The following is a 27,774-nucleotide window of genomic DNA, read 5'->3' as shown; positions in this document are numbered from 1 at the left end:
CAGACACAGACACACACACACACACACACAAACACACAAAACAAACCCAGGGGGAGAGAAATGACAAGTCAGGATGTCTAATTCAGATCAATTCGGTTTAATTTTACTCTTTTCCTGCCGGTACAGTTACTGAAAAACAGTTAACATGTGAAAACTTGCCAAGAGCCAAAACATGAAAACACAGAGCCTGTAAAACAAAAACAAAAACAAAAACAAAAACAAACAAATAAACAAACAAACATGGATTCTACAGAGTTGAAGACGGAGATAATATGAGAGAGAATAACAAGACACAAATGAACGAACAGACACAGAAGTATCACTCACACATGTACAGATTACCTGCACTCACTCACTCCCTACCCGCCTCTGTCTGGTACCTGTAATAGGACTCTTCCTCTGAAGGAAGCCCAGGAGGGAGCTTAGGCAGTTGACTGAGGCTCTCAGCAGCAGCTCGTGCTTCTGAGGAGAACGAGGCACAGCGGAGTGAAACACGAGAGGGAAGATGAGTATACACACACTCAGCACAGAGAAGAAGAAGAAGATGAAGATCTTTTGAGACGTTTTCCATCTGTAAAATGTCACATCGTTGCAAGTCACGAGGGGCCACAGAAGTGTGACGTGTTGCCTGTGAGCTCTGACTCGTCAGATATGAACACACACACACACACACACACACACACACACACACACACACACACACACACACGTGGACACAGATGCAGACAAAACAAAGGGAACACCACAGAGAGCAACTGAGCGAGGTTTTGATAATGCATGTATCTCCCACTGTGGCAGCGCTGGCAGTGAACACTGTGTAGTGTCCAAAAATACTGAAGTAGGCCAGACGGATATATAGACGACAGCGGAGAGTTACACCCTAATCCTGAGGCGGAGAGGAGGAGACAGGAGAAGAAAGAAATTTATAAGTGGGAGGGGATGAGAGAGAGAGAGAGAGAGAGAGTGAGTGAGGGGAGGTGAAGTGGCCAGAGGTAGGAGAAAGGACAGATGAGAAGAGGGCAGATGAGGACATGATGATTAAAAGACAGGTTTAAATGAGAGCAAGGAACAGTGAGGAGTGAAGGGAGAGGAGAGGAGCTGTGATGTTTCCTCCTGCCACCAAAACCAGAGCATCATGGGGGAAAGAGAGCAAAACGGAGGAGAGAAGGGGGGGGGGGCGACTGTTACTCATATCAGCTGCTGAACAGCAGACTACAGAGCACTGAACCATAGAGCTGCAGCTCAGTTCAGCACTTCAGTCTTTTATACGGAAGGGGAAACGCCACTGGTGTGGAACCAGAGGCTGGCGGGCTGCAACACAGGCGCAGGATAAAAAGGAGATATAACAGGCGCGACACCCAATTATCTCACAGTTTACATATTTTATCCAGATTCTTTTTGAATATACACTCAAATATATAAATATCTCTTTTCGCAACTGCAGTGTGTGTGTGTGTGTGTGTGTGTGTGTGTGTGTGTATACTGATGCTTTTGTTCAACTCTCACCACTGAAGGTTTAACTCATTAACGTTACAGCTCGTATGTGTAATGCCTCTTAATTAATATATTGATAAAATAATCAAATGATAAAGTACTGGTGGGTGCGTGGGAAGAGATGGGCTTCTTGTGGCGGCCGTGACCTTTAACACATCAGGATCAACACGTGCCTGTGGTTTCTACGCCTCATTAGCCGGAGCCTCTTTGAGGTTTAGCATTAAGCCGCTGGAACGTACAGGACAGCGGGCGTCCACACAACCTCCCACAGCAATGTGACTGCAGACCACCTCTTTGTTCCCGCTGATTCAAGACGACCTTGTTCCTCTGAACTGTTTTCACGATGCTTATATTGTTAAGAGGAATTGTCTGTGGCTGTTTCTGTTTTGACTTGTTTTTGCTGTTTAAACTTACGTTTTCCCGTTTCACTAACAAACCTGACAATGTGGTCGTTGTGTGCTGCGGTGTGAGAATGTCAAGGGCTTAAGAATAATTCGAAGCTACATCTGTTTAATGGACAATGAGTCTTAGCCGTCAGCTGCGCCCAAATTTAAAGACGGAGGCGAAATGCATTACCGCACTCACTCCGGCGCCACACACATAACTCCTGCAAGCCTCGTGATTCATTGATTCGCAATATCCGAGCTTCAGTCATATAGAAAAATTGAACCTTTTATCGTGGGAGTCTTCAGACTTTAGTGCATTAACCGATGGCAGTAAAGGCAGTAGCCAACGCACTTGGGTTGTGTGATGGAGCATTTTAGTGCTTCATATTTATGTGGTGCCTCTGTGGATTGTGAAGCTGGAGCACCGGCTTTAATCGGACAGAATTATCAGGTTGAAACAACAGTAAAAATCAAAAGGGCTGTGTAAGGATCAACATATGTAGTACTTCAGTGCACAGTTGACGTTACTGCATTAGATTCTTTATGATGTCTTTGATAAAGACTCTATCTACTGCTGTATTTTCTGCACTCATATATAGGTGTGCCGGCTGCCGCCCAGGAGGAGGAGTCACCTGTTTAATGTAAAATCAACTCAGTCTGATTCTTTTCCAATAAGTGACCAAGGTCAATACACCTGTGACAACGTTTTGGAGACACCTGTGATCGCTCTGGATCTGTGTGCCATTTCCATTATGCTAACTGGCTAAATCAATCGCAACCTCGTTTTCGTTTTCTACACAGCACAGTGTGTGTGTGTGTGTGTGTGTGTGTGTGAAAGGCGGGTTCAAATGTCACGCCGTGAAGATTTTAAAGATCACCTGGAGCAGAGGCAAAGAAAGAGATCAACGTTGAAGCCCACGTGTGCTGTGCATCTGTCTGAGGATAGAGCAACACTGCTCAATCTGATGTAATCTTTTTCTTTTTAATCCTTTGAATAAACATTTCTGCACATATTGTTATTCGTATTGCATTTGTTAGCGTCTCAAGTGAGTCAGTATTTGCTGATTTATGGAATTAAGGATAAAAAAATGAATTAGGGAATAGCTGTGCATAACTTATCTTAGTTTTTCATTATCACTGTTCACCATTAAAAACTTTATAATGAAGTACACAACATTTGCTCACAGCTGGAGACTTCCTGTAACACTACATCAGCTTAATTTCTAACCATCGCTTGTTGAGGAACAAAACATTTGGTAGCTCTCCACCTTTCATTACAACACAGAATTCACTGAAGCTGTTTGCTGTTATTTCTGCCTCCCACAAACAAGAAATGTGGGAAATGCAATGTAAGCGACGTCCCCGGAGCAGACTGAAATTCATCTCTTGATGTAAAATCCATATTACGTTTAAGACAGTTCAACAGCAGCGAGTGAGCTATCTGTACCAATATTTACAATATGACTGAAGTAACCGTTAGTCTCATGGTCAAACACGTACCGTCTCTCCTGTGTCTCCAGTCGTTTACTTTGCCCTAAATCTCCCGCTCTGTTTCCTTTTTTTTTACATGTGCTTGTGCAGACCAACACACACACACACACACACACACACACACACACACAAAGACACATATATAAATCCCCACCCCCAAGTACTACAACCTGTAAAAGAAGTCCACTGAGAGCGGCTGAGAGGCATCGGGCCCCTCTGGAGCCAAGCGGGTACAAAGCTCCATCTTGGACTCCCAGGGGTCTGGGCCCGACCAAACCAGGACCGGTGCTCACACATACCACCGCTGATGTCAAGTCGACGTCGAGTAGAGCCTGCAGCAGCCTCAGGTAGCTGACTGGAAAGAGGGAGAGAGAGAGGGAGGGAAAGTCAAAGGGAATTAGAAGAAGATTGAACGCCTAAACACAACGGTGAGGAAGAGGAGAAAGCGAATAAATTTCGGAGGGCAAGGCCACGGGAGAAACAGGTACGGAGCAGAGCAGAAGGGAGTGAGCGGGCGAGTGGGAAGTGGAAGTTTGAAATAGAAAAAGATATTAAAAGCAGGAAGCAGAGGGAACACAAGCGCCGAGGAGACGCAGAATAAACAGATGAAAAGGAACCGAGTGACAGAAAGCGGGGCGGGGCAAGAAGTTAAAGATCTCAGCGCCGAGTGTAGATGGTGTGTGAGGCAGCGAGAGACAAGGTGAAGGGAAGGTTGGCAAGACGGAGAGATCAAAATAGCGATGGAGATTAAGAGACAAGACATGGCCAAAATGATTGCTTAAACACAGTGGGATCCAAACTGAGAGCTGCCAACCATTTGAATTGCACTTACACCATGTACACTGAGATTAGAGCTCTCTGAGGGAGGGAGGACTCAATTAGTGGCAGCAGAAGAGAGGGAGGAGAGCGCAGCACAGCAACAGAGCGGGGGAGATGGATGGATGGGAAAGGAAATGTAGAATGTGAAGCATAAGATAAAAAAAAACTAAGAGACAGAAAAACAGCGAGGAGACAGAGTGAGTGAAGAGAGAGAGAGAGAGAGAGAGAGAGAGATAGGCAGGCAGAGGGATGGAGCCAATACATCACATTGATCCTGACAGGCCACTTATCCAGCTGACAGACAGAGACACAGGAGCAGCAGGGATGATCTGTCTGCGAGTGGTGCGGCGGGATGTGGGCCACTTAATATAATGAAAGTGTGTGAAACGCGTGCACAGGGTTTGGTTACGCTAAACACAGAGTACATATGTAGACCGTAGACTGTAAATAAACATTGGACGAAGCCTCTGTGATGTTCAGCTCAGAGTGAGCCGCTCCGCCGCCGCCGCCGTCACCTCACCTGACTCCGCCGAAGCTCCTGGCTAATCCAAAAACGAGCGAGCGAGGAGGAGCGAGCGTGTCGAGCCGAGACTTCACCCGCCTGTCACTCAAAGCAACCACGCCCCCAATTATGCAGAACTTTAAACCTTAATAAAATTATAACAAGCGAGTTTTATAAACAGTTGCCATGACGGAGGAAATTAGCCATAGAGACCAAAACCGTCTTGTGCACCAGGCTGTAAACATGTTGTTAGACATTTTAACATGGGAGTCTATGGGGATTGAGTCACTGCTGGAGCCTCAAGCGGCCACTAGAAGAGGTGCAGTTTTTGATACTTCCATGTTGGCTTCATCTTTCAGCCTCGGAGGTTACCGCTTGAACCAAACGGAGAATCTTATCAGTCGATCCTGAGGTTCATACAATATTTGGACAGCTTCTGTAAATCTGAACCAAACCCGGCTGACAGACAATGAGGTGTCGTGATTTGTACGAATTCTCTAATGTGTTTGCAATTGCACTGTAAAATGGAGCATCACAGAATCACAGCGAGGATGAACTGAGTGGAGGTAAATAGAAAACACAAATTAGGGAGGAAGAAGAACAAAAAGGAAAATAGAGAAAACATGAGCTGTGGACAAATACATGTGATTGTGGAAAATCACTGAAGTATACTTAGGTTACGCACACTTGCTATAAACACAGCACTTAAATTGCTGATGAATTGTTTTTTTGCGTTTGCTGCCTGCGAGGGCAGAAATCCTTCAAAAATAATCATCAGCTAAAAATTCTTGTTACCCAGCAAGAGATTGTCTGTGTTTCTTTTCTGAAGGAGGAGTCGCTGCACAGCTGCGTCCAGACTCCAACTGACGCTCTTATGGACCTTAAATAATGGAGACAAAGAGAGAACAAGGGAGAGGAGGAGAGAATAAGAATAACAAGACGAGGGGCAAAAGAAAGATTGTAATATCCCCTCTGTCTGAGCAGAGAGCGGAGAAGAAAGTGCATTGTTTTATACTTCCTCATTACTGTATTACATATTGAATCCAAATGGTGTTTTGTATTCTACGCCCACATCTGAATCTGCTCTATATGTTCTGTTTCTTGCCCTTCGATGGCGCCTTCACTGTGGGAAGTTTTATCCTAAAGTTGTGATAAGGGCGACGCTGAGCTGTAGTGTGTACCTGAGCGGAGTGAAAACGCTGCAAGGTAATGAGGGAGGACATGAGGAGATGGCTGCAGCACAGCAGGGCTGAAGGAGGAGGACAGGCTGATGGAGAGAGGGATGGAGCAGAGGATGAGGAGGAGGAGGAGGAGGCGAGGACAGTCTGCAGCTGGTCCATCAGTCCATCGTTGGAGAGCAGCATGGAGACAGCTGGGGAGGAGAAGGCACCATGTCATCACACTTTGATGAGATCCACGCTCGTGTGTCGGTATGTGTGTGAACAGCAGTTGGTCCGGATGACTACACGGTGACGTGCTGCGGGCACCCACCCACAATTACGCAAACACGCCCACACATGAGGATCATTCTCACTTTCACATCATTCTCTTAGTGCGGCTACACTTCTGCCACCTTAAGTCACGAGGAACACTTAAAATAACAATGTAGAAATCAGGTTGTTGCCTCGACAAAAATGAACGAAATACACGTGGAAATCATTTGCATAATACCGGGGTGATATACAGTACATAGGCAGCCAACCAGGTCGACTGTAAGTAAAAGAAAAAACTATGATTTTATATTATTTAAAGTTAGAATATCCGACTGTTTGCCTTGAGACGGAGGAGCTGTATTACTATTCCTGTGCAACACACCGTCAGCTGAAACACTGTCTTGCCCAAGGCTGGAATAACTAGCATTTGTAAACTCAGCAGCAGAGATAAAGAAGCAGATGGTGAATGCAGGTAGGCTGCAGCAGAGGCAGTTTGCTTCTCAATGGCGCCCCTGCTCTCTGGCCACTAGCCTCACCTTATTAACAAGCAGCTCAGTGACCTCTGCTGAGGAAATTATTTAGCTTATAATTAAAACAGTTCCCATCAATACGCCATGTCGTGTAATTGATGTCTCTGGTGTGAGGCAGTGTAACATGTCTTGATTCATCCTGTTGACGGCAGCTCGCTGTGAATCATTTCATTATTATTAGTTCCATAGTGGAGCTATTCCTTCTATATCTTGGCTCATTGATTCAGGAATGATTTTTGTTTTCTCTTGAACAGAGACGTCCAATTAAACCTTCAGCTGAGAAATTCTTATGTTTCTCTCATCTGCAAGAGGAAAAATAAACTGTGTTCAGTGTGTGTGTGTGTCTTTATGCCTGAGATCTCTGACCCCAGTCTACTGACCGTGTCGCTGTGTGGATGTGTGAGGTGCATGTTTAAATTTACTTGTGTGGTTTTGTGTTTGCATGTGCAGTATTTAGAATCTAGCAAGGGGACAACACAACCCTGAGAATTCTTGTGCAGATGTGTGAAACGCTCTCAGACTCAACAGCAGAATTATACCATAAAGATGTACAGCAGGTGTCAGATTGTTTGCTTATTATTTCCTCTGTGTCTCAATGCTTCGCACTCGTCAAGGTCAGTCTGTCACCTCTGGCAAAACAGGGCAGGTGGAGAGAGAGAGAGAGCGCGACAGAAACACACAGAGGGTGAAGAGGCAGAGTGTGTGAAGGATGCGGTGTCGGGAGAGTAAAGAGAGTAAGACAAATACGTGAGGATAGAGAGACGGGGGGGGGGGAGTGTGTGTCTAACCTCTGTCAGTGCAGTGTGCAGGCGACAGACTCAGGCAGCAGTGCAGATAGCTGAGGGCAGGCAGCAGGCTCTCCGTGTTCGTAGGCTTCAACCTCCCTGCTATATTACTTACTGACACACACACACACACACACACACACACACACACACACACACACACACACACACACACACACACAGACACACACACAGACACACACACATGCATTCAAGTTTGGTGCTCTCAAAGGCTTTTGAGAAAGATTTCATCCACAGACATTGACACACGATGTGAGAGACAGATAAAATGTAACAAGATGAGCTTTGCCATTTGCTGCCTGTCACGTCACGTCTGCCATCGGTCGGTAAAAACTGAATTAATCTGATCTGCCAGTGCAAATGTCAAACATGTCTAGTAAATGTCTAGTAAATCTCTGAACAGCGTTTTCATTTGCAGATCAGCATTGAGTGTTCTCCTCTGTGGGTTTGTTGACGGTGACATTAAATCAAAGACTAGCGAGGCCTCATCTTACGAAGGAACGCAGGCGAGCGCAGACGGGAGGTGAGAATAAGCTAACAGCAGAATAAAACATGTGTTGAATGGAGAGTGTCTTAGTGCAGTCACTAGATGGTTATGTGTCTGTAACGCAGCAGGTAAGATCCTGTGTGAGAGAGGAAAATGTACGCATCGCTGCAAAAATGTGTTGTGTGTCTGTAGCGTCTGTGTGAGAGACAATGTTGTCTGTAATCTAGCAAGCGCTTTACTGACTGATGCAGGAGATGTGACGGAGAATGCAGAGCAATGTAAACTAGAATCGCCTCCTCGCCGTTGTATCCCTCCGCCACTCAGACTAGTTCCAGGTTACATCCCTGTTTATCCAGAGTCATAGAAAATATTAAACATCTGTGTGATATTTTCTGTGTGGAGTCTTGAGTAATGGCTACAAAGTGTTTTCACAGGTCACCATGACCTTGACCTTTGACCTTGAGCCACCAAAAGCTAATCAGTTCATCCCTGAGTCCAAGTGAATGTTTGTGCCAAATTTGAAGGCGTTACAGAGATTTTGCGCTCACAAGGAACAAAACCACCATTTGTGAGGGCACCGTGACCGTGACCTTTGAACTTTGACCTTTGGCCACCAAATTTTAATCAGTTTGTCCTCGACTCTAGATGAAAGTTTTCACCAAATTTGAAGACATTCCCTGAAGGCGTTACGGAGATACTGCGTTGGCACGGCCAAAACCATGTTTTGTGAGGTCACTGTGACCTTGACCTTTGACCTTCGATCCCCCAAATCTAAACTGTTCATCATTGGGTCCCAGTGAACGTTTGCGCCAAATTTCAAGAAGTTCCGTCATGGTGTTTCTGAGAACGCGACGGACGGACAGGCAGCCCGAAAACAATATGTCTCTGAATGAATGAAATACACTGTGTAGAAACTGTGTGAACGTGTGTGTATGCTAATATGCTACGACCCGCCTGCAGCACCTTTTAACCTCACCGTGGTACAGAAGCTTGAAGTGCACTCCATCCATCTTACTGTAGGAGGAGGATGAAGGCGGGTCGCTGGCCTGAGTCACACCGAGCAGCTTCAGCAGCAGAGGGAGCGAGTTCACTGCCAGGCAAAGAGAGGGAGAAACAAAGTGCCGCTGTAAAAGAGGCGAGAGGCGCAGACAGGCAGGCGAAGCTAAATACAAACACAATGAAAGTGCGGGGCGAGAGAGGATAAACTTAATAAAACAGTGTGGACAGTGAGCGACAGAAGTGTATATATGTGTACGGGGGAGCAGGTAAAAGACTGGCTGACTTGCTCAGAGTGAAACCTCATGTTCCCACAGTGGTTTTCACAGCACAGCAAAAATAGATGACACTGTTCAAACCTGACGCAAGACAGTATCTTGCACTCACTTGTGGACTCACTGAAGCTGCAGACGAAGAGGTGGCTGGAGGAAATAGTGATCATCAAGGAGAGGCAAGAAGAAGAAAACTTAGAAAATGTTAAAAATTACCAAGAAGACTTACATAACAATATTCTGGGTCTGGATCCAAGGAGCGTTATGGGTGAGAGAGAGAGAGAGAGAGAACAGAGGGGGAATGTGAAGAGGGAGACGATGTGCAAGAAGAGGAAGGGCAGCGTTACTCTAACAGGAAAAGCGACTGCAGGAAGAAGATCAGGCAGAACAGTCATCTACATACTCCTTTCACCGCTGTAGAGCATAACATTAAAATATCTCCCCTTGGGATGCCGCCGCATTAGAGGCTAATATAAAGTATATATTAATGCAAATTACAGTGGGCTGAACTGGAACACGTGCAGGATAACAGCCTCTAATCCCCACAGGGCTCGGGATGAGCAGAAAGCAGGCAGAGGCTAACCACAGCAACAGTTTCTGAATCCCCAGCTGGCACACCAGCGTTGTGCCCTTCAGCGGCGCTCATTAACCTGGTCAAGTAAACAGATATAATAATGCCATCTGGCAGCAGACACCTCGACCAAAAAAAAAATATAAAAAAGCACATTACAGCACCAGATATTTGCGTGGACAGAGCCGAAGCTGTAAACCTGGATTCGAACAGGACGGCGTGTGATTTCACGAGAATCAAACTTACTCTCTAATTACTTCGATTCACAAGGAGAATTTTTTTCTGATATCTCGACGCACTCTACAGCAGACAGCAAACAGGGAGCAGAGCTGTTCTGCATATCTGCGTGTATACTGCCTCTTATACGACATGATCTAACAAATGCTGTACTTTACAAACTAAACACACCAAGCTGAACTGGAGGCCAATCTTTGATTTAATCTGCCAGCATCCTCTAAAAGTTGCACTTCCCTCGGTCCTTTCCTTAATTCATGCTCTGTGAATGTTGAAATTCAAAACTAATATTACATCAAGCGTTTTTTCTCCCTCAAACATAAACAACACAAAACCTTTGCATGATAACGACCTCATGCACACTCGACAGTACTGAACACGACGCTACAGCCTTCATGCAGAGGAGTCATCGAGATAAACTAGCGTCCCGCCGTCTGTGTTGACAGAGGATGTTGGGGAAGATTTGTTTTAATGGATTAATGGTTCTTCGCCTCAAACATTAATCACAGGCGACAGTGTTCTGGGAACTGTTCTGCAATGTCATTCCAATTTAAAACTAACCAAGTTTTACGGAGAGACTTTGTGATTACAGTTCAGTGAAACCATGAGGTCGTCTGGCAGGACGGTTCAAACAAACAGCTCCACCACAGGCCACATGACCTACGTATAAAGGAACCATCACGCACAACTCGTTACTGCATATGTGCAAAATCCGTGTGACTGTAATCAGCCTGGCCTCTGACGCTGGAACCATCAGAGAGAGAAAATCCTGCTCAACAAACTAAATACATCAGCACAGGTATTCTATCAAACGATCCAATATGTGAGAATAATTAAACTAAGTGCTTTCCGTTGCGTTAGTGAAAGCACGTTGTGCCAAATGGACCTATTAATCGATGCCAGTTACTTCACAGATGTCTTACTGTGTCTGTACCAATTGTTATTTTCATATCATTATTTAAATTCCCAGTGTAATTTGTTCCGCGCTCCCAGGTGAAGCTTGTGGAGTAGAGGGTGAATTAAGTTGAAAGTTTTTTAAAATAATTCATACATATAATATGATTGGAATGACCCCTCTCTCCTGCCCCTCCTCACCTCTCCCAGGCCTCGTTCTCCTCCTCCTCCTTCATCTCCGCAGACCTGTCTTCCTCTAGCTGTCCACCAGGTGTCCTCGGGACTTTCCCCTTTTCTCATCACCTGACTGACTGCCCCCGCCCATCCACACACCTGTTCCCGCTTCTCATCAGCACCTCGGTTCCCTAACAACCTTTCGCTACACACACCGGTTCTCTTCCTCTCCAGAACATTTCGCTGTCGCTGTGTGTTTCACGTCTTGGTTTCCTGTTTCTACCTGTTTATTTAAAATTGGTTTTTCCTGCCTGAGAATTTCCGGATTTGTTGGAGCTTTCTCTGGGTTTGACCCAAACCTGCCTCCTCGTCACATAAGGCGTTGTTCCTCTTTGTGTAAACACAATCACTTAGCTACATTAGCCATGCCTCCTGCATCTACATTTGGATCCTTGTGCCAGTGCTGCCCGTCTGTCTGCTGATTAATGACAAACTCTTGTGTTTTCTTGTAGCGTCCTGGTCTCGTCAAATGTTTTTGTCGTACAGACTGCGGCGGGAAGGAATTCTGTGGAGAGACATTTAACCAAAATTGCTTTTTCCTAAGCAAAAGATAAGTTTCCAGTCAATATGAAGAGATGGGCATCTGAGCCCAGGTGTGGCTGCTGCTGCTGGCTGTTTATAAATCTGAGATTTAATTAACTCTTTCAGTGTTTACTGTGTGGGGAGAAAAAAAAGACTGTCAGGGTGGATTTGCCTATTACATCTCACAGTGTACGAGCCCACTGGGTAAACCCCTCTGTGTGTGTGTGTGTGTGTGTGTGTGTGTGTGTGTTATGTTCTGTGTGCATGGACTTGTTCGGGAATGAGACAATTTCACTTTAAGCTTTCATTTGCTATACACAGTTTTGATATGTATGACTGAGGCAGAAAAACACCCCGGAAGAAAACAAAACAAGGTCTGCTGCATCAAAGAGGGTAAACTCAGGGGAGTGAACAGCAACATTTACCTCAATCTATCAGCTGTAATTATCTGTATCTGCACTTTAATGAGATACAACCGGGTGTTGAATCAAATCTGCTCACATTAAACTTGATACATGATAGTGAATAGTCACTTGCTGTAGAGAATATTTGCAAAAAACACCCAATGTTGTTTTAGCGTGAGGAGCTGAATGTATACTGCAGTCTGAAGCCGTAGGAGTCAGGAAGTTGTATTAGTGAGAATTCTTGTGTCTAAATTTGGCCGCAGTGCATGACTAAGCTAAGAGGGTTTGAAAAACCTGAGAACTGCAAACTCCAGTGATGCAACCAGTAAAGCTTTCATAGACAACAGTGTAGTCTTCAACATCAACAGACAGAACAACTTGACGGGTTTCTGACCCGTGACGAAGCCGCGTCATAAAGTGATGTCACGTCGATCAGTGAGATTAAATCAGAAGAAACAATACCGTAGCTCGTTGCTCGTGTGTCTCCCAGTTTGATTATGCATGTAAAACAATATTGTGTGCATGCATTGGTAGGAGGGTGTGGTTCAGGGTGCTTAATGAGTCTTCTGTTCACACATAACGTATTCAAATCTCCTGATTGATGCGCATTAATTTCAAATGAAATAATCCATTAATGCTTCACTGCTGCACTGAAGGTGCGTGAAGCTGTCGTAGCGGTTTAATGCTGCCTGAGTTATCTCTGCCTTCCCCATGAATTGTTAGTGAAAGTGTAAATTAAAACCACTGCTCCAATTTTCATCACCTCCACACGAAGCTGTCTTGATTTTAAAAGACAGCCTGACTCATTATGAAATTCAACAAAGAATCACATTTCCTAATGTCTTCCATTACAGTGCATCTCATCCGTTGTAATAAATCTGAGCCATGGCGTAGCGTCAATGAACCTTGCACATATTTTTGTCCCGAAACAGATTTTTTTTTTAAAGGATGCAACAAGAAGTTCAACAATCCTTCTATGAAGTGATACACTCCTCCTGTGAGTTTACCGTCTCTCACCCTGTTCAGTGCGTCCCTGTCCAAGCCCCATGTTCTCCACACTCAGCCTCTGTAGTGCCTGGAGGAGTGCCGGTCTGAGGTTGGCACACAAATCCTTCTCACAGTGTCTTCGACCCCTCAAAAGCACTTCCAGCACCCGCAGCGCTCGCTCTGCCAGGGGGGCCTCCCTGGTGCAAAGCATCTCCTGTGGTCACACAGACATTCAAATACAAAGACAGACACAAACCAGGAATATTTTTTTTTTGTATCAGCCTTAACCTAAAGCAGTGAAGCCAACCAGGTTACACAACGCAGGTTGAAGATGCATGTGTGTGACACAATGCAGCAAATCAGCCACCATTTAAAAGCATCTTCCTTTTACCCTTCGTGGGTATCGGGTTCTCACCAGGAGGGTCAGAGTAACAGCCGGATACTTCTCTATCACAGTCAGAAGCTCCGTGGTTTCTGCGTCTGGCTCCTGATCCTGCCTCTCATCTGCACGGCTTCCTGTCTTCCCTCCCTTCCCCTGCACGTCTGCCTGTACCCAGGAATCAAATCCAAGTTCTGACTTTTCATTTGTGAGAGTTCAAAAGGAATTAAATAAAAAAAGAAGAAAAATTATCATTCATCGACTGTAACGTGAGTCTGAGCTACAAGCGAAACAACTGCCCCTGCCCCCCCCCGCCTCACCACGGTCTGCCCTGCAACTGTGTGCTGTGCTTGCTTGGTCAGCCAAAGCTCCAGGACCAAAGGCCCAAATTTCTCGGCTAGCTCCGGATAGCGCCAGACGAAATGGAGGAGTGCAGGATGGTGGATGTAGAGGGAGGAGAAGCTTTGGCAAGAGGAGAGTGCCTTGCCGACGCAGTTCAAAGGAGCCTTGAGTAGAGCGGTAAAGAAAGAGTGAAAAGGCCAAATTATTTTCTTTAAGATGAGTGTACGTACACACACACACACACACACACACACACACACAAACACAAACACACACACACGCAATGAGGAGTTTGTGGTTTCAAAAAGAATATTTTTCATCCAAATGTGCGATTGCTTTTAAACCCCACCGAGCCACACTCCTCAGTCACAGCGGGACGTCTCCTGTAATATGTTTGCTTTTTTATATTCATAGTCAACATATGGTGTATACAATTAAGTACTTTCAGAGAAGCTGCAGCACAAGGTTTTTCCACGTTTTTTGAACTAAAGAAAATCATATTCTTTTGAGAAAATGTTATTTGTTCTCTGTGGCTTTAAAAAAAAAAGAAAAAGAAATAGTCGAGCGATAATTAATATTCTTTGTCACTGAATCATCTTCAGCACAATATGGATTTCCTATCAAAAGATGAATATGAGCTGTCGGAGCTCGTGGCCTCCACATTAATGGGTTCCATATTAAACCGAACAGAGCAGGAGTCTCGGTGCACGCTGTTCTCTTTCTCCCTGCACAGAAGAAAACGTCTTGTTGAACACCTTTTTTTTCCCATGAAATCCTGACATCTTAATGTGGCCTCAACCTATCTCAAAGAAAGCAAAATAGAATATTTAAAGACGGAGGCAGACTTGTTGTCTCAGCTGTCGAAGCGTATTTTGGTGGGGCGTAAAAGATAAAGAGATGAACGGTAAAACAGTTCATAACACTGAAAATGTCTTCACCCTGCTGTTGTCCTGTCTGATGTTTTTATATCAGAAATATGTTTTTCTTTCACGTAACTGCCTGGAAATAACACGGAAGGTTCCTTACTAAGCCTTTTGCAAATGTGATTAACGATCACTATTTTCATTGAATTTTAGGTGACAATAGGTGGATCACACTATTCAAATGGTTTCAAAACAGTGTCCTGACTAAGCTTTGACATATAACTGTGTGTGATGATCCATTAACATGTTCCTCTGATGTACTTGTTTTTTTTTACTCAAAACAAGGAATATTTTTATGTAAATGAGGTTTATTGACCATAAAATTGCAAGAGAAAGTGTAAAAGTTGCAGTAATGAGTTGGAATGAAGTTGACTGAAAAGTTTGATGCAATTATTGGGTAATAATTTTACACTTCATGTTTTATAAACAGTCAAAACAGACCCAGGACAAAAGTTTTAAGGTCGATGGGAAGACAATACGAAGGTTAAGCTGCACCTTGATGCTGAGGTTGTATATCTACTGCACTACTTTCGTAAGTTACAAAACAGTGTGTTCTGATTTGTGTTCAGTGAAGCGAGCAGAGTTACCCCGTCGAGGCTGGGGCTCTTGTCCTGTGTCACTGCCAGCAGGTAGAGGGCAGAGCGGAGCACAGAATGAGGCACGGCGCCGCTGCCCTGCTCCTGCACCGAACGCAACAGCCACAGAACACTGGAGAACACAGTCTGGTCTGGGAGGAGCCTGAGTGAGAGAGAGAGAGAGAGAGAGAGAGACACACATAAACAATAATGATAACATTAACTTAACAATATTACAAACACATATAGATGTGGCCAAACATTTACATTTGAATGTATACAAACACATAAGACACAGATATATTTGAATGTCAAACAAACCTCAGCAGACACGTTCAGTGTGAGGGTGATAATGTGGACAAACACACAAACTCTGTGTGCAAAGCAGACAAAGAGCTCCAGGGGCATGTTGATGTCACAAACTTGCTATCGCTCTTTCTCACGCCAAAATACACACACACACACACACACAAGCACAGTCAGTGAGACAAGCACAAGTACGAGGCGGGGCTATTAAATAATGAGACTGATGCTGGTACATAATCACACCTTGTACACACAGATCCGATGCCTGAGTACACATGCACTACACACACTCAGCCCCTCTACAATATGTTAATCTCTGGCCGCAGTTACCATTAATTTTGATGAGACCACACAGTGGCAGGGAGAAGCTTTCATCCTCCTCCCTGGGGGTAATGCATAGCCGAGGTTCTGCTGAAGGACAGATTAAACTTTCCAAAGAAGCCGATGTATCTCCGAGGTCATAAAATATGTACTTAAGAACACCCTCGCTGGGCCGTGGGAGCAGAGAGAGAGAGAGAGAGAGCTACAGCAACATGCAAAACCAGCTGGTTTCTCAGTAAAGCCAAGTGATAAACTGATCTACAGTGGCAATAAAAAGTGCGTGCTGATAACACGTAATTACAATCTTTCGTGTCTTTATTGAACAGACATTAAACGCTCACGGTGCTGGTGGAGAAAGAAAGTGAACCCTCGGGTTTAATAACTGATCGAACCTCCTTTGGCAGCAATAACCTCAAACCAGCTCGTCAGTAGCTGCTGATCAGAGCTGCTCAATGTTCAGGAGGAAGTTTGGACCTTTCGTATTCTCAGGATGTCCGGTGAGAGCGACTCTTCAGGTCATTCCACAGCATCTCTGCTGGATTAAGGTCTGGACCGACTGTCGCTCCAACAGGTGGATTTTCTTTGAAGTCATTTAACTTTGATGTTTAGGGTCATTATCCTGCTGCATCAGCAGCTTCTCCTGAGCTTCAGCAGGTGGACAGTCTCCCTCACATCATCCTGTAAGAGACCCTGATAAACTTGGGAATTCATTTCCCCCTCGACGGTGTGAAGCTGTCCAGGCCCAGAGGCAGAAAATCATCTGATCATGATGCTCTCTCCGTCCTGCTTCACCTTTGGGATGATGTTTTCATGTTGGTGTGCAGTTCCCTCTTACACCCTAAACATACAGCTGCATGTTCTCCCCAAACAATTCAACCTTGGTTTCATCAGTCCACAAAACATTGACCCAGTAGTGTTGTGGAGAGTCAAGCTGCTGCGATGGACACTGAGCTCCATGAAACCAGGCTCCATGATGTGTGTATGAACAGAGACGTGAACCAGCTCCTATGATTCCTTTAAGCCTTTATCTGTTACTCTGAGCTTCTTTTCTACTGATCATTCTGCGTTTTGCCTTTGGACTCATCTTAGCCGGACGCCCACCTCTGGGGAGAGCAGCCACAGAACTGAATCATCTCCATTTAGACACAGTTTGTCTGACTGTGCACTGATGAATATCTAAACTCTTTGAAATCACTTTGTAAACCCTTCAGCTTTATGTTTTCAAAATGGACAAGAACAATACAATGACTTGTTATAATAGATTGTGTCTGTTCATAATTGTAACTTACATGAACCGTGACGATAATTGAAGACAAATTTATACAGAAATGAAGATGATTCCAAAGGATTCATTTACTTTTTCTTGCCTCTGTAACTATGATGCTGTGATATGACACGAGGCGTCGTCCGAGATTTTAGATATTTCAGAGCTCAAATGCCTTTTCTACTGTCAGGGGCTTCATTAAAGCAAAGAGAAGTGGTGCTTTGTGCGGAAATGTTCTCAAGTTATTAAACTTCAGCTGAGTAAAATCAACAATAAATGTCTCTATTTGGCCATTAATAATGAATGTTTCTCAAAATTACCATCATTATTATTGTCAAATATTTCTGGAAGCACCGATAAGACATACCCCATAATTTCACATCAAAACTGAGAAGATGCAACGTTTGATTAAGTCAACATCGTCAGGCCATTCGCCTACGTTCATACACAGACGAAACTGGGGCACAGACTTGTGGTGCAGCTGGCCGGCCGCCTGCACTGGTATAGAATACAAAGAGATGTGGTGACATTTTACTCTTTATATTGATTCTCTTACTACAGGTAATACAGCACTACCAAGAGCTAGTCAGCAGCCATGAAGCCAGGAAATTACTGTGCTGCTCAGTGCAAACAGATACTGCAATGGGAGAGCAAAGTCACTACATCTGATTCAAATTATGCCTCCCCTTCCTGCAAAACCAATCTGCAGCAGCACCACACACAAGTGTTTAGAATTTGTATCAGCGAAATGCTTTTTATTGATGCTGAAACGCCGATTGGTTCGTTCAATTTCCAGCTCCAATTATCAGCCCCGAACGTGAGATTTTTTTTTCAACACAAGATTTCCTTCTTTTTTTTTTTTAAAATAAGCAAAACACCTGCAAAAAAAACAAAAAAACAAATGCCATCCTCCTCTTTCCAACGCCATTACTACCTGTCTCCCTGCTGCAGGGCGAGGTGCAGCATCATCACCAGACAGTACTGAGTGGCTCTTGGTCCTTTGTATTCACACAGCTGGAGTCCCGGAGCCTCGCGCAGCAGAGAGGGCCAGTCCGACAGACGGCAACACAGGGAGGGAAGGTTGTAGAGCAGAAGACTCTCCACCTCCTCGGCATCTGGGGGATGAGCGGACAGGATCAGAAAAGAGCTTAATGAACAATGCTAAAAAGCAGGAACAAAAGTTAGAGAGGGTGAGAGAGAGAAGAAAAGAAAGAGGAGAGGGGTACGGATGAAAGAGAGAGATGGATGGAATAAAGTAAAACAGGCCCTGAGGCCTCATTTACGATGCGACTATTACTCACCAATTTCATGTTTACGACTAAAGTCAAGCCAAAGCTGCGGTTTATGAAAAATTCATCTCAGGGATAAACTGATTTAGCATTTTCCCAATTATCCATATCATATCTAAACATAAAACCAATATCCATCATTAACCAAGCTGCAGCTGTCATTGTCATTCTTTGAAAAAGCCATACTGTGTTATCTAGTAAAGTTAAAGGAACGCTTTTTTTATTTATTTATTTATTTTTTTTATAAATGAGGTCCCTGAAGAATAGCAAGACAAGATGAAGAAAGCACGTGGAATGATGGGACAGGAACAGTGAGGAGGGAAGTGAAGCTGCGAGGGAGAGATTGATGAAGACGAGAGAGACAGGAGGGACCACTGTGCCGAGGAAGGCTTCAACCTATTTAAGGACTGGAGGACGGAAAAGACTAGGACAGGGTGGCAAATGAAAAACAATAATGATGTATATGAATATACGATACGACATAAGATGGGAGGAGAGAGGGAAGAGAAAGAAGAGAAAGAAGAGGCAAAGGGAAGGACGATCTGCATCTACTGTCTGTGACGTTGTCTCCATCTCGGGGTGGTCATTAGGGAGCTGTAGAGAGAGAGAGAGAGAGAGAGAGACAGAGACAGAGAGAGAGAGAAGAATGGGAGCTGCAACTTGAAAAGAACACAGAAAGAGAACAACACAGTCAGAGAAAGGGAAAAAGAAAAACGTGGCACAGAATAGGGAAAATGGTGTTGAGGGAAAAGAGAGAGATGGCAAGGAGGGAGGAAACAAAGAAATGTGCAGGATACAGTACGAGGGACTCACACTGCTCTGAGGAAAATGACAAAGTAGGCACATGGAGATGGCAGACAGGGATAAGGTCACTGATGCATGACTACACAGAGGCTGTAAAGCCACAGCAAAGTCTGCGGGGAATAAGACTACCAATCAGCCAGGGAGGAAAACAAAGTGAAGAAGGGAATAGGAGTTCATGAAATACAGAGAGGAGGAGGAGAGATAAATATGAACAGGGACCTGAAAGGGTGGCCAGGTCGGCTGTAGATCCATGTGAAGGCGGAGAGCACAGTGGTCTGCAGGGGGAAACAAAGGAGGGAAAACAAAATGAGGAGAGCGGCACGAGGCACCTCTAAGGAACCTNGGGCGGGGGGGGGGGGGGGGGGGGGGGGGGTCGAACAGTGAGGCAGGGAGAAGAATAGAAAGAAGATGTCAAAGATGACAAAAAAGGAGCCTCAGTGGGAGGACTGCGAGGGAGAGGAGCACAGCAAAGGACAGACAGATGATGAAGATGAGAAGGGAAACAACAGATGGGAGAAAGACAAAAAAACAGATCTGCAAAGCAGGCTGCAGTGACATGTTGCCTCCTGCTCAGGTTTTAATAATAGAAGAAGAGAGGAGAAGAGGAGAAGAGGAGAAGAAGAGAAAGAGAAAGAGAAAACATTCCCACAGCTGTTACACAATTATCAGACAGCTATGCAAAAGTACAAGGGGATGCCCTTAAATAAATTACCACAATTAATTAGCAATATCGGGAGTAATTCAATTAACAAAGCACACAATCACAATCAAAACACCGGCATGGAAAGTGTACAGAACAAGATGGAGAAGAGAAAGGGCAAAACTAAAATATCAATTGTTTAAATCTGATGAATAAAGTTTGAAATAAAGATAACAAACCGACTTTCAGAACGTGGGAAATATCCGGCATGAAATGGAATGGAAAAAATTCAGGATGAGAGTAAAAGAAAAAAAAAAATAAAGAGAGCAAGCAAGAGGCTGCAAATGAAACGGAAACAGATAAGGGTGATGAAAGCGAGGAAGACGTTGACAGGGAGAAAAGGGAAACAAACAAGAGTCTGGCTCCACAGAATTCATTATTCACAGCCACAAACACACGTAAACAAATACACACACCTACACAGCTGCTTGTACAACTCTTACATCTCATTACCTCTAAGAAATATTTTACTCAACTCTGGTCTCAATGTCACAACATGTCCTCCTGGGAACCACTGCAGTTTGCAATAAAATCTTTTTTACTCTCTTCACTGGAAGGGTGAGAGCTGCTGGGTTTAACACTAGGTTACACTCAATTACATCTTCACTTACCTACAGGTACCTGCCTTTAATATACTTCACTTCAGTCTCGCATGATCATAAGCAACGACCTTTTAATTCAAAGTGTAATCTGTGTTGCCGTTGACATTTAAGAGATTTGGCGTCAACTCTTCCCACAGGAACTGAGAAGCAGCGAGCAGACACTGTTCAGTTTGCAACTCAAGGCCATGTTTATAGTACACACTCTGAGTCCATTCCCTTTATTCTGTATAGAAAGATCCAACGATTATTCAATGTCTTTCGCACACAAGCTTTTCTACATGTGCATCGTCCGCTTGTTTGTTGACTGTGTGAGCCAAGCTGGCTCCCAGACCTTCCTCTGAACAGGGTTGGACACTGGCTGACTTCAGAGAACAGACGGCTCTATTAGGGATGAGAGTCTTCTTTTATGTTTTTGATGTTTGAAGTAAACATAAAGAGGAAAGCGAGAGGGGGCAGAGAGAGAGAGAGGGAGAGAGAGAGAGAGAGAGAGAGAGAGCAGCACAGATAACGCAATGTTTCAGTCTGTGGCGGCGGTTCAAATGTCATTCACAGTCAGCAGATGCTCGATTGAGTGAGTTGAGTTTGCCTTCCTCTATCTATTGAATAGATGGTGACAAATTCTATGCAAAAATAATATGGCTGAACAATTAATCCACATATTATTGAAACCGCAATTATGGCCAAGTGAAATATCCAAATCGCAGGAGCTGCAATGCATCATGACGAGACCATAAACGAAGCATTGTGGTGCTGCAGAGATGCCCCGGACTACAAATCACCTCCAGACTAAAGTATTAATTGTCATTGACTATAAATATAACGAATGAATGAAAAACTCATCGGTCACTGAAGTAAAAATGTCTCTGAAAAAATTTATAGGAGTTCATGTTGATGAAGAAACTAAAATGATTCACTGAGCTCTATTTAAAGGCCCCCCTCCCCTCAGAAATGTGTTTCTCTTATTAGTTACTTCACTTGGTTGATTGAATTTGAATTCTGCACAATGATGTATGTTCAGAGTTTGACACTAGAACTCACATCTGAACGGGATTTTGCAACTTCCACAAGTGTGATGTGAAAACTTGAAACCTCTGGTGCACACAGACTTTTCAGAGAGGAGACATCTTGTGTCTCTGTTATCAATATTGCATATTCATAAACGATTGGCTTTTAGAAAATGTTGATAAAATAACCAAGTGTTTACTTTTGTGGGAAAAAACATCAGACAAAATGTTATTCTTCAAAGCAAAGTATTTTTATACGTCTTAAAACATTTCTGATTTGAACAATTATCGACAAAACGAACAAATCTTAAACTCTGTCAACAGTTCCAATCAAGCAGCAGACTCAGATGACTGGTAGCATGACATCATTGCTTGGAAACTGACAGGAACAACAGGGTTTTTTTTTGGTTTTTTTTACTGGTGCTGCATGTAGCTCTGTGTGCAGTGCAGTGCAAGTGTGTGTGTGTGTGTGTGTGTGTGTGTGTGTGTGTGTGTGTGTGTGCATATTTGCATACCATACTGGTAGGAGCCTGAAGCAGCGTTTGGCTGGGAGAGCAGACACATACTGAGCTTCTGCAGAAAACCACAGCAAGACAGATTCAGACTCTGGTTCCTGAAAGAAAGGGTGAGCGGGAGAGGGAGGAACACACACGGGACAGAGAGAAAAATAAACATGAATACAAAGATAAGACCGTCGAAACTAAAGGGGAGCGGCGAAACTGAAATAAAGAAAAAATGAGGGCACCTGAGACAAAGCACAGAGCACATTCTCCATGCATGGTCATTATAGTGAAAAGTGAACGGCGAGACAAAGGACAGAATGTGCCTCGACTTAGTCCTTTCAGACATGAAACAGACGCAGCACGGTTCAGTTTCATTACAGCTCAGAGCATAGGGGCCCAAAGCCTACTGAGCCAACCACAATTATGACCACAGTAACACACACGAAAGCACATATATACACAAAACAGCAAAATCTAAACACACACACACACACAATCAAACACAGTGGGCTTTGAAGCTGCAGATCTGTTGCTCTGAGACACACACACTGCTGAGAGGACTGGCTTATTGGAAAAAAAGTGAGAGAGAATGACTCAGAAATGACAGATGCCTCCGTCGTGTTATCTGCCCAATTGTTCAATACCGACAGGGAATAATAAGAACTTAACTTTCTGAGCCACCACGGTTTAACACACACACACACACACATGCACACACATATAAACACCTTTTAGACAGCAGTGCTTTGTTAATTGCTGTGTATGAGTTTGCTTGTGTATGTATGTGTGTGTGTGTGTGTGTGTGTGTGTGTGTGTGCTCAGGTTATCCTGTTACACTGTACCTGTTTCCCGCACAGAGGAGGCCTTTGTGTTCCAGAGCCAGCCTGTAGAAACCAGAGGACGCTGGAGGGAAGAGGAGGAGAAGAGCAGAATAAAGGAGGGATGAGGCAGTGAGACACGAGGAACAGGAGGAAGGCAACAAAACAAAAAAGAAAAACACTATTTATGTAACACTTTTCAAAATAAATGTTTTAAAGTACATCACAGGCAGAGAGGAAAGAAAAACAGGATAAAGTACACACATATTGTAAGTCAAATTCTGCAACTAAACAGCTGAGTACTAAGAAGAGGCGCACAACCTTTCAGCCTAAAGCACAATTCACTGGTTTAAAAGAGAAAGGAGGAGAAAAGGCTGGAGGAGGGCGAGAGAGAGAGAGAGAGAGAGAGAGAGAGAGAGAGAGAGAGAGAGAAAGACCTAACATCAAGATCAAGATCAAAATCATGTGTGTGTATAAATGTGTTCATAAATATCAAACAGGGTCAGACATTACGACGCCATTATGTCAGAAATCAGCCACATTCCCTCCGTATGTGATGGTCTAAAAATAGTCCTCAGGATCAGAGGGAGAAGCTCATCATGTGGCTACGTTGGGGGTAATGGGACAGCAGGCCTGTTTTAATTCTAGAGGAAGGGAAAAAAAAAAAAAAACGATATCGTAAAGCTGTTTTTAATGTCTTGGCTGTTTCATTGCTGCAGTGAGAGAGAGAAAAAGAGAGAGAGAGCACCCCTCACTTATTAGAGAGGGGGTGCTCTCTCTTAATTTCATAAAGCTACTAACTCACTTTCTTCTGGACCTGTGCCAAGGCACTGCTCAGCCATATCTGCTGAAAACTGCTCTGCTTTGTTAATCGCTCGCAGCATAAATATAAAACTTATGTTTCTTTTTAATGCCACTACATTGGCTCGTCTCGATGCCTGAGGCAACGAGATTTCTGTCAATAATTGAGGCTCATCCTGTGGACTGCCAGCTTTGGACAGATTGCTTAGTTTTTCCCCTGCAGTAATATGAAATTTCATCAAGTCAACATTCAGGCATTTAGCTCCATCTTTGATGAGAGCAGAATCAAGTTGTTGGCAGTGCTGTTTTTGGCATAATTTTAAACCGCACAAAATATGGATTTTAATTTCATAAACATTACCTAGCCATAGAGATAGAAAGGTTCAGTGGTTCAGAGCAGAGCACAATCTTTTATGTGATAATGGAATGAAATGAAGTTTATTTCTCGTCGTAAGATTAGCTGGGAATTGGGCATCACAGTGAAATTGCTTCTGTTATTGCTTATTTAGTTTAGTTACACATTTAAGACGTTAAAATGTATTGTAAGCAATGTGCTTAACTGACAACTTTGCATTTAAAAACAGCAGTCTTGTTTATGTTTGGTTCGTACGGCTACGTTTTGTATTCCCGTGCGGGTTCTCTGACCAGCTCCAGTATGTGCAAAGCCTGCAGTAACAGGACTGAAAGAGAGGGGCTAATTTAAAAACATGAGCTGTGTGGACTGTCCCTGTGCCAGCCATCTCAGTTGCTCATATCATGAATCTCATCACGGTTTAAGAGAACTTTATGTTAAAATTTTCGATGCGGCGTGGCTCAGCTGCTGACAGAAATATGAAGAGAAACATCTTGGTCCATCATTTTGAATTAAGGAAATGTGACCACTATGAATGCTTGATATCTCATTTCATTAAGTGGCTCATTTACTCAGTTCCACTTCTGGGCGCCAGGTTTAAGTGTGTTAGTGTCTTAATCTGGCAGGTTTCATGAAGACAGCAGGAGATACAGAAGGACTGTATAAACCCGGACTTCGCTCGTGGTTATGTGAAGCTGTGCTACCACGCTGACGATAACTATACTAACACGCCCGATGCTTAACAAGGGCTGGAGGAAACGTCAGGAGACCACACCAAAGTTATAACAATTAAGGCTGAGAGGATCATGAATGTTATTGCAATCCTTCCAATGCTTGCTGAGATATTTCAGTCTGGACTAAAGTGGAGGAAGCAGCTGCCTGACAGACCAACACTGCCACCCGTGGAGCCGTGCTGCTAGCATGGCTAAGAGCAAGCACAAAAAATCCAGTACACAGCAAGAGGAATTAGTGATTCTACAGTGCGATTTAACGTACTTTATAATCTGGTACAGAATTTCTAAAAATATAATGCTTTCTAAAATATTCCTTAAGAGAGATTTCTCTGTGATTAATGTGATATTTCATGACTTTAGCCAATGTTTCATTATCATGCAATATTGTTAGTTCTATTGTAGCTGCTCATAGTGACTTTATGCTTATTATTCTCACACACCAGGGACCGTCAGCCCGTCTTGTTTAGCGGTCCTCCAAATACAGAGAAATGATCACTACTCAATAGCTGAACAGTTTAGGTGGATTTTTAATTAGACGGCGAGATCGAGATCGTCACTCCCAGCCAGGCGACGCGTGCCCGTGCAAATGGCGGGGACAGACACCGCCTGATTACTGGTGTAAAATAAGACGACAGTGTGTGTGACACTGAGATCAAATCAAATCATGGGGACACTTACAGTGTTACTCAACTCACCCAGCTTATTTGCGAAGGCAGGCATGAGAGACGGGAGGAGGGTGAACTGGGAGGATAAGATGGAGTAGAAGTGCTGCAGTATCTGAGAGCTGGGTGCATGCTCACACATCCTCTACACACACACACACACACGCACACACACACACACACACACACACACACAAACAGCAAATCAGAGACAAATGACCAAAATATAAACTGTAAACAATTTTTTCTTCTCCTATTGATTTTAAGCCTGAACAGAACCAACTTTAGAAAAATATCACACACAAAAACAATTATTTTCACTACAGCAGAGAGACTGATTGATCCATGTGTACACAAAGTTAATGAAGACAGACACTGTGTGGCTGTCCTTATTAATAGAGCCATTTAGAGGAACTGCCAGACAGAGCACGGTAATCATTGTGACCTATTTCTCAGAAAGGAGAAGTGGGGAATTGCGAGATAATTTTCTCAAGTGTTTGGCTACGAGTGCGTGCGACAGAGAGCTAGAAGGTTAAAGATGAGACGATGGCGAAGTGGATGTGCGCGTTTGTGTGTGTGTGTGTCCAGCTCTCACAATGACGGTGGGTATCCAGATGGAGTCGCAGCAGTGAAGCAGACAGTGACACAGGGTCTCCAGCGAGTCCTGAGCGTGGCCGTGTTTAGACGGAGCCGTGAACGTGTTCTCCTTCAGAACGGGCTCTGATGCACACTCCTCGGCCAACCTTGGACATGCACACGCACACACGCACACACACAGGCATAAATTCAAGAGACAGACACACAAGAAATACAGGCACACACACACATACCAAGGATTTGACTAAATCGTTTCACTCACAGTCCGGCCCGACTCCACTGACATTCACAATTTAACACATGATTCAATACAATACTTGAATAAAGCGCTTTTAAAACAAATTACTTCTTTTTAACCGATATTAAGAAAACAACCAAACTTTAAGACATAAAATAGAACTTTTACAGTAAGTAAAGTATTGATCATCAAACACTGGAAAGACTGAACACTTTGTAAATTACTGAGTCAGTTCATCTCAGTGATCCCATTTAATTGCTTGAGCATGTGACTGGACAGTGTTGCTGACCTGCAGGCAGCCTGAAAACAAACCAGGGCCTGGAGCAGAAAGGCTTCAGACCTGGAAGTCTGGCTGCTGGGGCCTGACCTCTTCAAACTCCCCTGGAGGTGAACGGAGAGAGATGAGAGAACAAAAAAACAAACAGAAGAAACACGATGAGAGAAGAGAGAAGAGAGCGGGAGTGGAGCAAGACACAACAGTGTTTCTGATAAATACCAGAGTGAGCTGACATGCAGCGTTAGTGACTATAAGCTGTCATTTTTCTCCCCTTCCAAAGATAATGTTCCAAAGATAATGTTCAGTATAAAAGTCCTAACCTGAAATGACACTATGAAATTGTGATTGTACCTGAACACACCACACATAATACAATTTATCAAACTGCCTCAGACTTGGTAAAATTTAGGGCGAAGATACACGTGACGACGTCCGCTTTTCTAAATAAGGTGTTAACACAAAGTTAAACTGAATACATACATAAATAATACATAAATAAGATGAATTGGATTATATTCACATGAACACACATCACATTTTGTTTATCTATATTAAGAACTGCATTAACCTTTCTGAAGCTGCTATAAAAACACATTACTCCATAATTCCTGGCAAGGAATGACAGATGTGAGTTTAGCACAACTCTAATACTCTAATAATACATACTGAAAATTAAAGGGGTTATTTTATAAGTTTTCTCTGATGCTGAACGTGGTGTCTTGCAAGGAGTTCTTGCGTTTACAACATATACGGTATATAAATATATAATACGCCCTCTGAGCAGCGCTACATCTTCAGGACAGATGAGAGGCTACTGTGAGTCGCTATGGGAAAGTGATGTGGTGATCTGGAACAGGCTAGCTGGTTGGTATGCTAACTTCAGAAGAAAAGAAGTGACAGAAACAAGTCTTAACACTGGTGTTGCTTTCCACTTCCAGAGGCAGCTCTTTGTGAGTAAAGGAATGAAGTTTGATGCTGACCTTGTAATGTTTCTTTTAAACTGCTAATGCGCCTTTCAATGCTAATGTTGGCTATGTAGCAAATAGCAAATCTTACAAATAGCTTTTGTTCAGTTTAGACAAATTCCAGAGTAAAAGTCCTGGATTTGGACCTTGAAGTGGCTACATGTCAATAATGAGGTGCGGTAAAAACCTATTGATATTCACTCCGACCACCGGTGTAGTGCAAACACACACCGCCCAGGTACAACAAAACCCTTTC

The 27,774-nt window shown here is 43.7% G+C and overlaps 1 protein-coding gene across 1 annotated transcript in view; it reads right to left on the bottom strand.

The window, feature by feature from the left end:
- Positions 1-27,774, bottom strand: part of mei1 (meiotic double-stranded break formation protein 1) — a 54,641-nt gene that overhangs the window by 8,851 nt on the left and 18,016 nt on the right. Inside the window, exons 13-28 of the mRNA XM_022767474.1 lie at positions 26,566-26,657; positions 26,037-26,184; positions 25,475-25,586; positions 22,917-22,977; positions 22,087-22,184; positions 18,107-18,287; positions 15,294-15,444; positions 13,780-13,947; positions 13,478-13,609; positions 13,093-13,276; positions 8,925-9,038; positions 7,444-7,554; positions 5,874-6,064; positions 5,488-5,572; positions 3,542-3,726; positions 353-462 (exon numbers count right to left, since the gene is read on the bottom strand). Coding sequence (XP_022623195.1) covers positions 353-462; positions 3,542-3,726; positions 5,488-5,572; positions 5,874-6,064; positions 7,444-7,554; positions 8,925-9,038; positions 13,093-13,276; positions 13,478-13,609; positions 13,780-13,947; positions 15,294-15,444; positions 18,107-18,287; positions 22,087-22,184; positions 22,917-22,977; positions 25,475-25,586; positions 26,037-26,184; positions 26,566-26,657 — 2,123 coding nt within the window. The remainder of the gene's footprint in view (positions 1-352; positions 463-3,541; positions 3,727-5,487; positions 5,573-5,873; positions 6,065-7,443; positions 7,555-8,924; positions 9,039-13,092; positions 13,277-13,477; positions 13,610-13,779; positions 13,948-15,293; positions 15,445-18,106; positions 18,288-22,086; positions 22,185-22,916; positions 22,978-25,474; positions 25,587-26,036; positions 26,185-26,565; positions 26,658-27,774) is intronic.

This window comes from Seriola dumerili, unplaced genomic scaffold (assembly GCF_002260705.1).
Source record: "Seriola dumerili isolate Sdu_G_001 unplaced genomic scaffold, Sdu_1.0 BDQW01001191.1, whole genome shotgun sequence".
NCBI lineage: Eukaryota > Metazoa > Chordata > Actinopteri > Carangiformes > Carangidae > Seriola > Seriola dumerili.
Note: the sequence above shows the minus strand (reverse complement) of the source record. Positions and strands in the feature narration are given on the sequence as shown.